Here is a 13,616-nt window from a genome sequence, read left to right on the forward strand (position 1 = left end):
TGTTCAGGGGAGTTCTTTTTGGGAATTTCATTAGTTCAGCTTTTTGCCATCCTGCCATTTTTGCAGAGGTCTCTGGGACTTTCTGCCTTTTTTCTTCTTTTCTCTCTCCAGGATCAGCTTTGGGACCAGGTACTGTTTCCTGGGACTGGCTGCTCAGTGTGGATGGAGTTCATGAAGAATTGCATTGAGTATCTTTTCTTTTATATTGTATTTCTATTTTATATACATATTTACTAGTAGTGTATTAGTATTTTGTTATTTTATTAAACTGTGTTTATCTCAGTCCAAGTTTCTCCCTTCCCTTTAGATTCTCTCCCCTATTTGTGAGGTGGGGAGGGGGGTGAGTAAGCGGCTGTTGCAGTTATATTGCTAGCTCAGGTTAAACCATGACAAAGCCTTATGAAGGTTCCTATAAATAAATCAAAGATAACATAGGCACTGGTTTCAGTGAAGTCACCCTGTCTGCCCCATATAACCAGAAATCACATCTATCAATTAACAAACAAAATCACTTGCCACTTATTTCCAGGAAATATCTTGCATTCATCAGCATTCGGCCTTGAGGTTTCAGTTCTAGCTGGTGGAAAACAAGAAAAAGAAAAGACAAGTGCAACCATTAAACAGTTATTCAAAGAAGCAACAATAATTTCAGATGACTCAAGCTATCCCCTTTTCCCACTGGGAATTCATGAATGCCAATGAAAGCAAATTTTTGGGTTGCTCATACCTGTGCGGATGATACAAGAGATAAATGTAACTAAATTACAGAAGCTCTATGCAGGTTTTTAGAACCCAGCCCAGGACCAGCATTATCTATAAAGACAACTTGTCATTCCCAGTGGATCTTGCGAGGAAGTGGGAGTATGTTGAAAAAATCCCAGCCAACTTAGACAAGTACTTAAAAGACGCTGAAATCTTTTAGGAGCTTGGTTCTGCAAGTCTGAACTTCCATTGCAGTCAATATGAGTGATTCTACAAGACTACTCAGGCGTTTTTTGGACTTTCCCACCTGGAAATTCCCACATATCTGAAACTCCATCCATAGGTGCCTTTGTAAATCCAGATCCACTTGCCTCGGAAAAGGAGACCTACATTCAAGGATTTCTTCAGCTTGAGAACTACAATTGTGCCTTCCCCACCCACCTCCAGCACAGCCTGAGCAAGGTGACCTTCACCTTCCAGGTGAAGCACTTCCCATCCACATGAAAGTGAGAAAAATCTCATTCTCTCCCCTCTTGACCCTTGCAGGATGTCTGGGACCACGCTCTCTAGGTCATGACTTGTGTTGGGGAGTGAGTCGAGAGATGATCTCAGGAGATGCTACGAGGCTGGGACACAACAGGACTAGGGTCCTGCAGTTCCACTTATCTTGGTCCTGTCGCCCTTGCTGCAAGAAAGCAGCATCCCAGCCTATGTGCCCCCTCTCCTCTCCACCAAGCTACTGATTCCTGTGCCTTTGAAGTTCGAGTGATACTGAGTAGAGCCTCTTGGTTTACAATTCCACCCCTATGTACCTCAGTTCTTTCCATGTTACGTGGTAAATGTGCAAATCTCAACTTAATCTTGCTCTTAGGTTTGTTAAGTGACCAAGATCTTTTTGACTTTTCTACTCTCTGCTTATCTCAAGTAGCTTAGCCTGAGAACTGGCATGAGAAATAGAACAAAATTTTAAAAAAAAATCAGGAAATCAGCTTATTTCTTTCCACTTTATTATTATTCATGACATGGCTACAGAATATTACATGTTAAAGACTACTATCAAGAACATTCTTGCTTGGAATACCAGGGAACACAACCTTATATTTAGCATCCTTAGGAAGACTGTTACTTCAAATTTACTCCACTATAACTCCAGTGATTTTAAAGGAGTTCCTCTGGCATAACTCTCAAGTCAGGCAGCTGTGAATCAACTACTTGATATTAGATTAAATTTTTAAAGCTGATTCCCCAGAGCACATAAAATAATTCACATTTATCCACTCATATTACCATTTGTCCCCGATGGGTTTCCTAAGTGAAGATTAATATATGGGCATGGCTCACACGAACCAGAATCCTTGCTAATGTAACAGCAGCGGGTAATACAAATGTGCCATGCTTTTTCTTTTTCTGATATGCATGGGATTCTTTACTTCAGGTCATGCCCAAGTAGACTTAAGCCATTGTTCTTCGGATCGCAACCAGTTTCTGCTGCCCTGCTTGTTAGAGTCACATCCTGGCACAGACGCAAGACATTCTCCTAACCCACAGCATCTCCCCATCACATCCTGCAAGAGGAGGTAACGATGCTTACCCATATCTCCGTCTTCCCATTGCTCTTTTTGCACCTCTCCGCCAGCACCTTGAGTTCCACCGTGGTCTCCGAAACCATTTCAGCACTTTTGTCCTTGACGACGATGTGCATCACCCTGCCATTGTTGATGTGGGCATCGAAAGTGCTGTTCCAGGGTGGGTACATGGTGGGCTTCTTCTGCACATATACTTGGCCATTTTCTGTCAACAAGAAGCGGTTTCGATTGACTGGACTTGATTCTCATCTGCACTAAGGCCACCACTCTACAGTGCTTGAGAGAGGTCTGTGTTATTTACCCATTTTAAGGTATCTCTCCTGGCACAGTGTGTAAGGAGTGTTAGAGTGCCTTAGGAGGTTGCTGTGTGAAGTGAAACCTGGGATGGGATTTGTCTCATGTAACTTTAGGTGTCTACAATGTGTATGCCCACATCTGAACTGTCTGAACATTTACTCCATTCAAAGCCAGTGAAGAGAATGTAATCAATATAAATCAAAGGAGTTAGGATGGGTTCATTTGACCAAATACAGACATCTACCTTGGAAATTTCCACTCTTGACTCTATTAACTCTATGGAGCAGGCCTCCAATGTAGACACTGACACAATGGATATCCACTTGTAATCACGTGAATCCTCTCATAGATGACAACCTACATGTATCTTCTGTCCCATGGCAATGCAAAATCAAACAGGTTTGCTTCAATACCCCAAAAGCTGGATGCACTTTTGTGATTAGATTCTGCTGGAGCACGTCTGGTCAGTTGGTACATCCCTGCTAACTCAGGGATGTTAATACATGAACTGTCTGGCAGATCTGCAATCATATACACAGCAATGCATAATTTTCAACCTAACAAACTTTCCTGCACCTCTTCTGCATTCATTAATTCATAGAATCATTGAGTCATAGAACAGTTTGGGTTGGAATGGACCTTCAAAGCTCATCCAGTGCCACCACTGCCATGAGCAGGGACATCTTCACCAGTTCAGGTTGCTCAGAGCCCTGTCTAGCCTGGCCTGGGATGTCTCCAGGGATGGGGCATCCACCACCTCCCTGGGCAACCTGGGCCAGGCTCTCACCACCCTCAGTGTAAAACATTTCTTTCTCATGCCTGGTCTGAATCTCCCCTCCTTTTCTTTAAAACTATCACTCCTTGTCCTATCACAACAGGCCCTTCTAAAAAGTCTGTCCCCATCTTTCTTAGGGGCCCCTTTTAAGTACAGAAAGGCCACAATAAGTCTCCCCAGAGCCTCCTCTTCAGGCTGAACACCCCAACTCTCTCAGTCTGTCATCCCAACAGAGCTGTTCCACCCCTCTGATAATTTTTGTGGCTCCTCTGGCCTCTCTCCAACAGGTCCATGTGTTTCCTGTGCTGAAGGTCCTCTTACTTCATAGTAAGGAACAATGAAGGGTATCTCTGAGATCAAGCATTAGCTGCCAAGAGAGTTCTCTCTTTAGTTAGTTCTCTCTCAAAAGAGTCTCAGCTGTCTTTATTTATCTCATGCAACCTATTTGATTTCATATATCCACATAAAAGTTTTGTATGCTTACTCAAGGTAAATTCTATGTCACAGTTACCCTCTGTAAATTTTCAACCCATAAAATGCCAAAGCTGGTGAAATAAGAGAATAAAAAGCAGTTGAGTGATCAGCAGACCTGTGACTCCTGTGTCCTAAAGACCCTGCTCCTATTTCCAATAATCTCAACCTTTCCCTCATCCTATCCAGCTGGAAAAGCACACACAGTTGATGGCCTGGAACAGGACATCTGATGAAGAAAACCTTCCCTGAGATTGGAGAACTAATTCAGGTTTCTGTCCTCTGCTCAGCTTTGACTTACACAAGCAGGAACTCAGGGATTTCTAAGGTTTGTACTACACCGTGAGGATGGATTAAAATTGGTAAACAAACTCCAAAGTTATTGGAGGCGGGAGAAAAAAAAAGAAACAGTGATTCCTGGTTGTGTAATATTCATCTCAGGAAATGAAAGTTTATTGGGGAGAAAACAAACATCAGGGCTGTGAGATTATAACAAAAATCTCCCTTTACCACTGCGTACACTGGTTTCCTATGAAAGGAGAAACAACTGCCAGAGCCACTGATGTAAACTATACTCACTGGATAAATTCAGGTTGAGAAAGCAGCTTCCTGAGGAGAGGCATGCAGGATCCTGCCACCCATACTGACTTTTTGAAATGTCACTTGACAACCTGGTTCTCACGAAGTAGTTTTGCACTTGGTTCAATCGCATAAAACTGATTCGAGCTGCAGTCTGCTCTGACCATCAGCACCGCTCTACGTCGCAAAACTGAGCGGAGATCATTCCTTCAGCGTAAAATCACTTCTCACCCTTGTCCTGCCCCGTATGACAAGCGGTTGTGCAGCTAAATCTTAGGTTCAAATTCAGTTTCGCCAAAATTTAGAGCACCTCAAACTAAGGTGAATCCGTCTCTATCAATTAAGAGCAGATTTAGGCAATCATATACTGAGCTTATTGTCTGTAGGCTTAATTCATTCCTATCAAGCTTGCAAATACATATTCAAGGCACTCTTTCAACAAAAGCAGATGGAAAGAGTCATGAAAATGAGACACGAACTTCCCAGCATCACGGAAAACAGAAATCTCAGTAAGGACTGTTGTTTCTCTGCTACATCAGTGAAACTCCACAGATGTGAAACACAGCACTTGCAAAATAAGTGCTTTGGTTTGCATCGCACTCTAAAACATACAGCTTAAATAAACAAACCCTGGAATGTGAATGAACTAGCCAATATATGGGATCAGACAGTCACCCCCGGCACATCCCCGCTGACGCCTGTGGAATTCTGCCAGGGATTAACCCAACCCTGTGTTCCTGAAAAATAAAATAGCATCTGTCCTTTCCCGGCAGCAGCTTCCACTGTAGCTGGGAGCACTTTTCCTGGAGGCTTTGCTGAGTTCAAACACGGAGCAGGATCTTTCATAAAGCAAATGTCACCGAGGCAGGTGGTGAAATGGCACCGGGCCGGGTGGCTCGTGAAGGCAGAAGCCGTTTTTAAAGGGCAGATTTTTTTATACCTCAGAGGCACTTATGATCTCTGAAATGGTTTCTCTTCAGTAATAAACCCTTCTAACCACATGGAGGGTTTGTTTGTTTGTTTGTTTTAAGATGATATAATAAAAAAACACCAGAATCCCTTTTAAAAGATGAACAAGTGGGAATAAAAAAAAGAAATGGTTGCCCAATATCTTTCCTGAGCTTCTGAAGTTTCTTAGGATGCCCTTGTTGTGACACCCTTGTGTCCACAGATGATGTGCATTACCCCCAGAACTCTGTAGTCCTCCGTCCCAATGACTGGTTGACATTATGTCTGGCTGACAAGGGACAGCCTTTGGCATGAACCCAAAGTTAGACTGAAGATCCCCAAACATATCTACCACCTACCGATGCTCCATTTGCCAAAAAGAAGAACCCTCCCACCCAAAAAAGAGGCCCACTTTCTCATGCTTCGCTAATGCTACACATGGTATATATCTGATCCATAATATGACATTGCAAAATTGGGAGCAGAATCATCTACCAAAATGGTTCCAGCACAGAGATTGCAGGGATTTGGGACTAGATCTATCCTGGATTCAGTTCTGGGTTTAGGCATGTCCTGCCCTGCATTCTGCACTCACCGCTATATAGCAAGGGTTTGCCCTGAAGAAATCTTAATAACCATGTGTCAGAGCCCACGGCTGGGAGTCAGGATTGTTTGCATCTCTTACAGCTCTGCAGCTGATTCACTCCTGCTCCTCGAACATATCACTTTAGCCAAAATTTGTACATCAGGACATCAACATAGTTTTTATTTTAATCCCATGACCATTGAGTAGCAAGTGCTTAGTGAAACCAGGGATTTGGAGAGAAAACTGTGATCAAATAAATAAAAAAGCAGGGATGCAACTGTTTTGAATATTCTCAGCTAATATTTGTCCTGAGACTTGCATTGCCTTTTGACTTCTCTAAGCCTGTTTGAGCACGACAGCTCTTTGAGATGGTCATGTTGAGATCATTTGTGGCATTTAGAGTCAGGCTCATCTCACTGAACATCAGATGTGTACGTCTGAGCGGACTGTCTAAACTGCCCTTGAAGTCAGTGGAGAGCACTGGGCTTTCCTAGGGTGTGATTCATCGGACCCATTATGGATTTCTTCCTCAAGATAAGGTGAATCCCACAGCGGAAATCCCTGGGTTATGACACAAGGGTAGCTGACTTGCTCAGATATCAATATCCTTGCAGAAGACTGGAATGATAGGGGAGATGGGTCCCACCATGGTCTCATCTTCTCTTAGTCACCTTAAGGTAAAGTTAGCTATCTACACATTTAAACAACCTCCACCAGCTGCAGATTAACACCTCCCATGGGTGATTTAAGCCACTATAAGGGGGCAGTCTGAGATGAATCCATCTTGGGAGGTTCCTGCTGCTGTCACTGACATGATGAGGAGTCCCTCTGGCTTCCCCACCATGCCCTGAACAGTGGCTGGGTGAGTGCAATTGCATCTCAGCAAACAGAAATCTTCTAATAGAAGGACATAATTTTTCCTATATTCAGTTCTCACTAATGGAGAAAAATTCCCCCAAACACACTTTTCAATTTCTTGTTGGTAAAGGTATTATCATTATTATATCATTATCATTATTATGATTACGATTATGGACCTCAGGAGCACAAAAATTATATCCCACAGTTAGTACATTTTTGTTTGTTATATGCCAGAAAACGCCTTCAGCTTTGCATAATGCAAATAAATATAGGTTTGTTCTGTCCAAACTGATTTTATTCACTTTTGAACTAACAGAGACTTCAGTCTGAGTTATGGCTTTCAAAGGACTCATTAAAGTAAACAGCCAAGCCTTGCACAGAGCTGAAATAGGACATATTTTCAGTAAAAAGTGAGATCTTAGGGATATCTTGTAATGTAGTATTTTCTTTCCTTTTGAATTTACCAGTAACACATCTGCCAGAATCATTTGAAGTGTAATTTAAGCCAAGACAAAGTTCAATGTCATAAATTCTGACTCTTTTTAAAAACAAGACAAAATTAAACAAACAAACAAACAAACTCCAAATAAACAGGCAAAGAGTGAAATAATGAATTGTTTTAAAATTCTATTCTTTAAAAACTACATTAACACCCTCTGGAGGTTAGAATAATGGGGTTTCTCAAGGTATAAAAAAGAAATTTTGAGTTGACTTAAATTTTAGAAGAATCACAGCAGTCGAGTTAGGAATTTATCAAATATTTAAGATAAATAACAGCCAATATGAGGAATTCCCTAACACTGAAGGTCTCAATCTTCATGCTTCTTGAAAAGCAGAATTGAAGAACTTTTCATCCTCTCACTGGGACTATGTTCATATATCAGGCATATAAGAAACATTTTCCCAATGAGGACTCATGAATGTTGTTCAATCAGGAAAACTGTGCAACAGTCCATATATTCAGGCACAAAAAACAGTTCAGCAGGTTTCACTTTCAAATATTTTACATGGTACAGTAATCACACAGAGAAAGTTACTCTCCCTACAAAGACTAGGGCTGGTTTAGAACTTTATTTTTTTAAATAATGAGAGTTGCTGGACGTGTCAGTCCCTCAAACATAAATGATAAACAAAAACAGCCCTCCCAGGATATTTCTAGGATGCCCGGATTTCATCTGTCTGGAGTCCCACTGACAACAACTGCTCATAGAAAAGTGAAACCAAATACAGCTCAGCTCATCTGCTCTGTCACATGCTGGGACCTGTAATTCAGTTGGTAATAATCTCAAATTGAAGACATAGATTTGTTAGGCACCATCTTAAAATGAGATTGTCTTGCAGGCCATGCCAACCCCAAACTCGCACTGTGTTGAGACACAAAAATCACTTTACAAACCCTCATGAAGATTTACCTGTGTGCTTCCTGCACACCAGTAATGACACAGTAAGGCACATATATGACTTATAAAAGCTCACGTGCATATTTAACAACTCCCCACTTACCTGACTCCACGGCTTCTTTCACCATCACAGCACAGTAAGGGTTAATCACCTCCCCCTGGGATGGCAGGTAAGGGCCACTGTCGTAGTTGGATAAACCAATACGCAGAAAGGGAGACATGACAAGTCCTGTGTCAAACAAAAGACAGGCGATATTTGGGAAGAGTCTAAAAATTCCCTTGGTTTTTAACCAGCCTCTTATCTCCGTCGGGCAGGGGAACGCCAGCCGTTAGTTATCCATCCAACTGGAGACTCTCTGACTTCCTCCACTGTCTCTCAAGATGATGGACCGACCATTTAACGTGCGTAAGGTACCGTAACTCAGCTGTTGGCTTAAATGTGTAGCTGAACTCATTGCAGGGCTGGAAACACCAGTAAAAGCAGCTTTGAGTACTAGTGACTCGACACCAGCCGTCGGGAATGAGAAGGACAATACACAGATGCTAAATCGGGACTTTCTTGGCGGGGATTGCCCCTGCTGTAATTTATGTTGAGCCACGTGTTCAAGAACCCAAATGCTATGAGAACAGAAAGAGTTTCGGGAATACAAGGCTGTTGGAAGCCTGCAAGCTGAACATGAAACTGTGAAATAGCTGCGTACTATTTATATACAGCATGGAAATGATCTCGGGCATTCAACTGCCAGGGTGCTGACCCATATTCATAGTGAAGCTATTAAGAGAAAACTCAGATCAGATGATCCACACTGTGTACGGAGTGGAGGAAAAAAGAAAAAAGGATCTCAGGATAATTTTACGCAGCTGAAAACAGAAACATATAAAATCACGATGCCAAGAAACACAACAAAGACTTTGGGCTGGTCTTCTCTATAGACTCTTTCAGAGCTTCCAGAGAGAAGACTTAATGAAGCCAGAAGTTAAAAATCTTAGATGTTGTAGCTGATGCCCATTCTTGTGCCACCTTGGCCCAAGGACAGGGATTTACCACCCAACTGTTGTGTCAACTTCTGAGCGTGTGGTTCCCGGCTCCCTGTGTAGTCAATGGGGAGCAAGAAGCACTTTGAACTCAGCTGCAGATATATGCCTCTTGGACCACCAAAGTTAAAAGACTTGAGCCCTATCTCCAACTGATACCTGTCAACTATATTGACAACAATATATTATTCAAATACAACAGCAAAAATTTGAATGACGTGTGATGTGGAATGCAGACTTCTGCACATTTTCTCTTTATTTTACATAAAATGCTCCATCCCAAGAGCATCTTCTCTATCCTCCACAGAAGAAGATCTAGATTAATTGCTGGGAAGTGCATCTTCTTACCTATAAATGGTATTTTCCTGACAGACAACTTCAGTCTCTGGCAAGAGGGGCTTCTCTTTTCATCTCAGTTGTGGACAGTATGGAAAGGATTTTCGCAGCTGACAGGATGAGGATAACTGCTCCTTTGGCTGAGCTTGTTTTAAAACTTGGACTCTCTGTTTAAGAAGACAGGAGGCAAGACCATCAAGTAGAGAGGAAAACTTGAGAAACCAAGACATAGACCCTTGCTTGAGTGTCTTCTCTCTTACCCAGCAGTGTGAGGCGATGAGTTTCCATCAGCCCCCCTGTGCAGAAGTCTAGAGCAACCGTAAAAGTCAGAACACCTTTTTGTTAGTACGTGCTCAGGTCGCAGCAGGTTGTTTTGCTTGTGTCCTGGAGATCTTCTCCTTCTTCCTGTATTACAAAATGAAGATAAACAGCTACAGTTAGCAGTAGGACTGCAACACCAGCTATTCTAGACCGAATACTCACAAATAATGAGCACTCACACTATAACACTTTCTCCTATTTTTGCAAACAGATGGCCCATGCCGCCAGCTGTAGCTATTGTCTGATAGAGATACTGTGCTTAAAAGAGAAGAAAACCATCAGCTTTCTGGGGACAACAGGATAGGATGGAAATCCTGTGACCCATGTCTGCTGTGTATCCCTAGGAAAGCACAGATCATGGGCCACCAGCAGCTATCAGATCTCCTCTGAAGGCTGTCTGGGGACCTCTGCATGTGGCATTGCCCTCAACTGCATAAACATCAGCACTTCTGCAGTTTTAGAGGAACTGGTGGGAAAGGCAAAGCACCACCTCAGACTGGATATAGGGATTAGGACAATCCTGTTCTCTGGGTGAGAGAGGCATCTCTCCAAAGGATGTTTCAGATACACGATAGCCAAGTGTCTGATGAACTTGCTCTGGAAAGCCACTTGCATTTAGATATTGAAGTACAGATAGTTCTTTGAGGACAGGCATTTGTGGCACTGCACAACAGTACAGTGAATGGTCTATGAGTGGTCCGTGGCACAAAAAGGCTGAAATATCTGCCTGGACTGATGGAAGCAGAGAAATCTGGTTAAATTAGGTAGGAAAAATCTCTTTAACAGGAAGAAATATATGCATCTATATTTCTTCCTTCTGTTTGTTTAGACATTTCCTTTGTTTAAAAAAATAAGGAGCCTGCTGAGTCTAAAGACAAAAGGAAAAACAAACCAAAGTGTCTGTGACAGCAGGAGTGGAATCTGAGTAGTTGCATGTTCTGTCTGTGCAATGTAGCATCAGTATGGAAAGCTAACAAGACCCAAAGACTAAGGCCAGCTGTCAAAACATCTGCATCAGGACCCTTGTGTGAAAGAAGATGTGTTGTCCCTGCCTCTACAATATTCCATTAATTCTTCTGGTGACTGATGGGCAAGAGAAGATTATGTATCCTCTTCCAAATCCCCAGTTCCCATACCTTTGGCTTTAAGAACCTATTGTTCCACAGACAGGAGGAGGAGGAGGTGCAGGGAGGGCTGTAAGTGCTCCCTTACCAGGACTTTTGAAACTCAGCTTGAAAAATTCAGGGTGCTAGCCAGAATTACTAGTCAACACACCATGTATCAGAGAACATCAGTGCTGCTAAAGGAAACCAAACATTCTCTGATGACTCCTCAGCACCAATATGTAGTAACACTAACTGGCTTAAGTTTAAAGAAACAAAATTAGGGCTAAAAGTTTGAGCCTGGCACATTTCAGTTAAATAAATGTAGTTACAATATAGTTAAAACTGTGAAAGTATCTTGTCCTGCTAAATACTAATATCACTGTTCCAAAAGTCACTCATTTGACGTGCTACAAAATACCTGTTCAGATCTGTGGATAGGCTCCCTAAAGAGTGGCATTCAAGACTAAGAAAAACAAAGCAGGACACCCCCTCACCTCCCCCCCCCAACATGACATTCCATTTTGGTTCTGTGCAATTAAGCGTTTCATGAACAGGTTTCCCAGAAAAGAATGTCTTGAGTTGGAAGGGACTCTCAAGGATCATCGAGTCCAACTCCTGCCCCTGCACAGGACAACCCCACAGTTCACACCGTGTGTCTGAGGACATTGTCCAGTCTCTTCTTGAACAGTCAGGCTTGGGGCCGTGACACCTCCCTGGGGAGCCTGTTCCAGTGTCCAGCACCCTCTGGGTGAAGAACCTTTTCCTCATGTCCAACCTAAACCTCCCCTGGCACATCTTCCTGCCATTCCCTCTGGTTCTGTCACTGGTCACAAGAGAGAAGAGCTCAGCCCTGCTCCTCCTGCTCCCCTTGTGAGGAAGCTCTAGACTGGTTGTGTAGAAAGGTTGTGGAGTCTCTGTCCTTGGACATAATAAAAGTTGTCTGGACACGTTCCTGGGCAACTGGTTCGAGGTGGACCTGTTTGAGCAGGAGACTTGGACAAGATAACCTCCAGAGGCCCCTTCCAACCTCAGCCAGCCTGCAATTCTATGAAAACATGGGTGGGACAGATATCATGTAACCCTAGATGTGTAGAGCATCGGTGTCTCCATGTGAGGCAGTTACCCGGGCTCCTGACAGAGAAACAGAGAGAAACTGACACCCTCAGATCATGAGCTGGACCTATTTCAGACCCTACTGCTAGCATGTGCTGAGCTCATTTGCCTCCTTTGAGAGCAAAGGGGAATTTCTGAGGATGATCTCTTCACATGGGGCACCTCTACTGTAGAGATACGGCACTGATGAGATTCCCCAAGCATTAAACTTAAAAGAGTCCCCTCCATTATATCTGATCTAGAAGACTTATGCTGGAACTTCACATAAACCAGTATATTGTGTGAGATGTTTTGCAGCCACTGGCAAACAAGTGAGAATTTTCTACCCAGCTGAAAAGCATGTAGGTTTGGCACACCTAGTGCTAGCACTAGCAAATTAACATCTGTCCACCCAAGCCTTGCAAAGGTTGGTTTAAAAGCTAGCTAAAATCAGACTTTACTGTTGTACCAGCCTCCTGTGAACACTCTGCCCTGGGGTGAATTTCTTCATCCTGCCCAATAAATCAGACAGATAACTGGTTTCCTGCTTGCCTCTCACTGTCTTTCCTGAAACCACCTTGGCTTTGGCCCAAACATCTGTTTTCCGGGTCGTATCTCCAGCATTTGCCACTACAGGACTGCTGCTTGGCTGGAATCCACAGCCATAAACAATTAAGGAACAACACAACTCAGCTCCAGCAATGTCTCGCTGTAATAGCAGCAGTTTAATTTAACACTAGAAACAGCTGCAATGGATATGGAAAGTGTCTGCTTAATTTCCCAGTGGAAAGGATACTACAAGGTATCTGAAAACTAAGGATGAAATGTGTCTATGTATAAAGGGCCACCTGCGACTTCTCCAATAAGGCACCAAATACAGTGTAATTGGGGTTTGGCAATACTGCACCCTGCTTTGCAAGTGATTTGCCCACTCTGGAGAATAATGCAACATATGGAAATCATTCCCGGATGATATTAGGAAGTAATAAACTCCTTAATATCCTTAATCAGTTGTGGTTAAGGACAGAGGAAGAAATGAGCTCCTGCTCCTAGTCAGCGGAAGAACTGCATTAAGGACAGCTGCCTTTAGTGGGATTTATGTTTTTGTGTTTTGCTGAATGAAAATGGATACATGATGCAGCGAAGATGGCAGTTTACTGAATAAAGTCCAGCTGAGAGGGGATGGGAAGTATTTCTGGATTTGAGATGCTCCTTTCCTAAAGTCATCAAACCCTCATTTTCTAGAGGTCAGAGGGAATATTTCCAACTCTCTTCAATTTTTGAGGCAAAGCTGTGCACACAAATTGAGTTAATAATCTGGGGATCAGCATCACCAAGAGGGAAAGGAACCAGGAGTTATAGCTGAAGGGTATGAACTTGCCTTCACCTCCTGAAAGGTGCCACCCAGCCAAAAAAACAGGTCCTGACCTTGCTAAGATCTGTTTATACAGCTGGTGGAGAACTGCACATGAGCATAACCCAACACACCTCAGCGTGTTCTTGGAGAGTGACACTGAATGC

The 13,616-nt window shown here is 42.9% G+C and overlaps 1 protein-coding gene across 2 annotated transcripts in view; it reads right to left on the reverse strand.

Moving 5' to 3' along the window:
- Positions 1-13,616, reverse strand: part of PRKCQ (protein kinase C theta) — a 66,656-nt gene that overhangs the window by 37,300 nt on the left and 15,740 nt on the right. Inside the window, exons 2-6 of one of the 2 annotated variants that reach the window (XM_082043668.1) lie at positions 9,837-9,981; positions 9,589-9,743; positions 8,309-8,434; positions 2,294-2,493; positions 517-577 (exon numbers count right to left, since the gene is read on the reverse strand). In XM_082043668.1, the coding sequence (XP_081899794.1) occupies positions 517-577; positions 2,294-2,493; positions 8,309-8,426 (379 nt within the window). In that variant the 5' untranslated portion in view covers positions 8,427-8,434; positions 9,589-9,743; positions 9,837-9,981. Of the gene's footprint in view, positions 1-516; positions 578-2,293; positions 2,494-8,308; positions 8,620-9,588; positions 9,744-9,836; positions 9,982-13,616 lie in introns of those variants that run through there. The other variant, XM_082043669.1, reaches the window with a different exon arrangement.

Source organism: Streptopelia decaocto (assembly GCF_964273445.1).
Source record: "Streptopelia decaocto genome assembly, chromosome: 1".
Taxonomy (NCBI): domain Eukaryota; kingdom Metazoa; phylum Chordata; class Aves; order Columbiformes; family Columbidae; genus Streptopelia; species Streptopelia decaocto.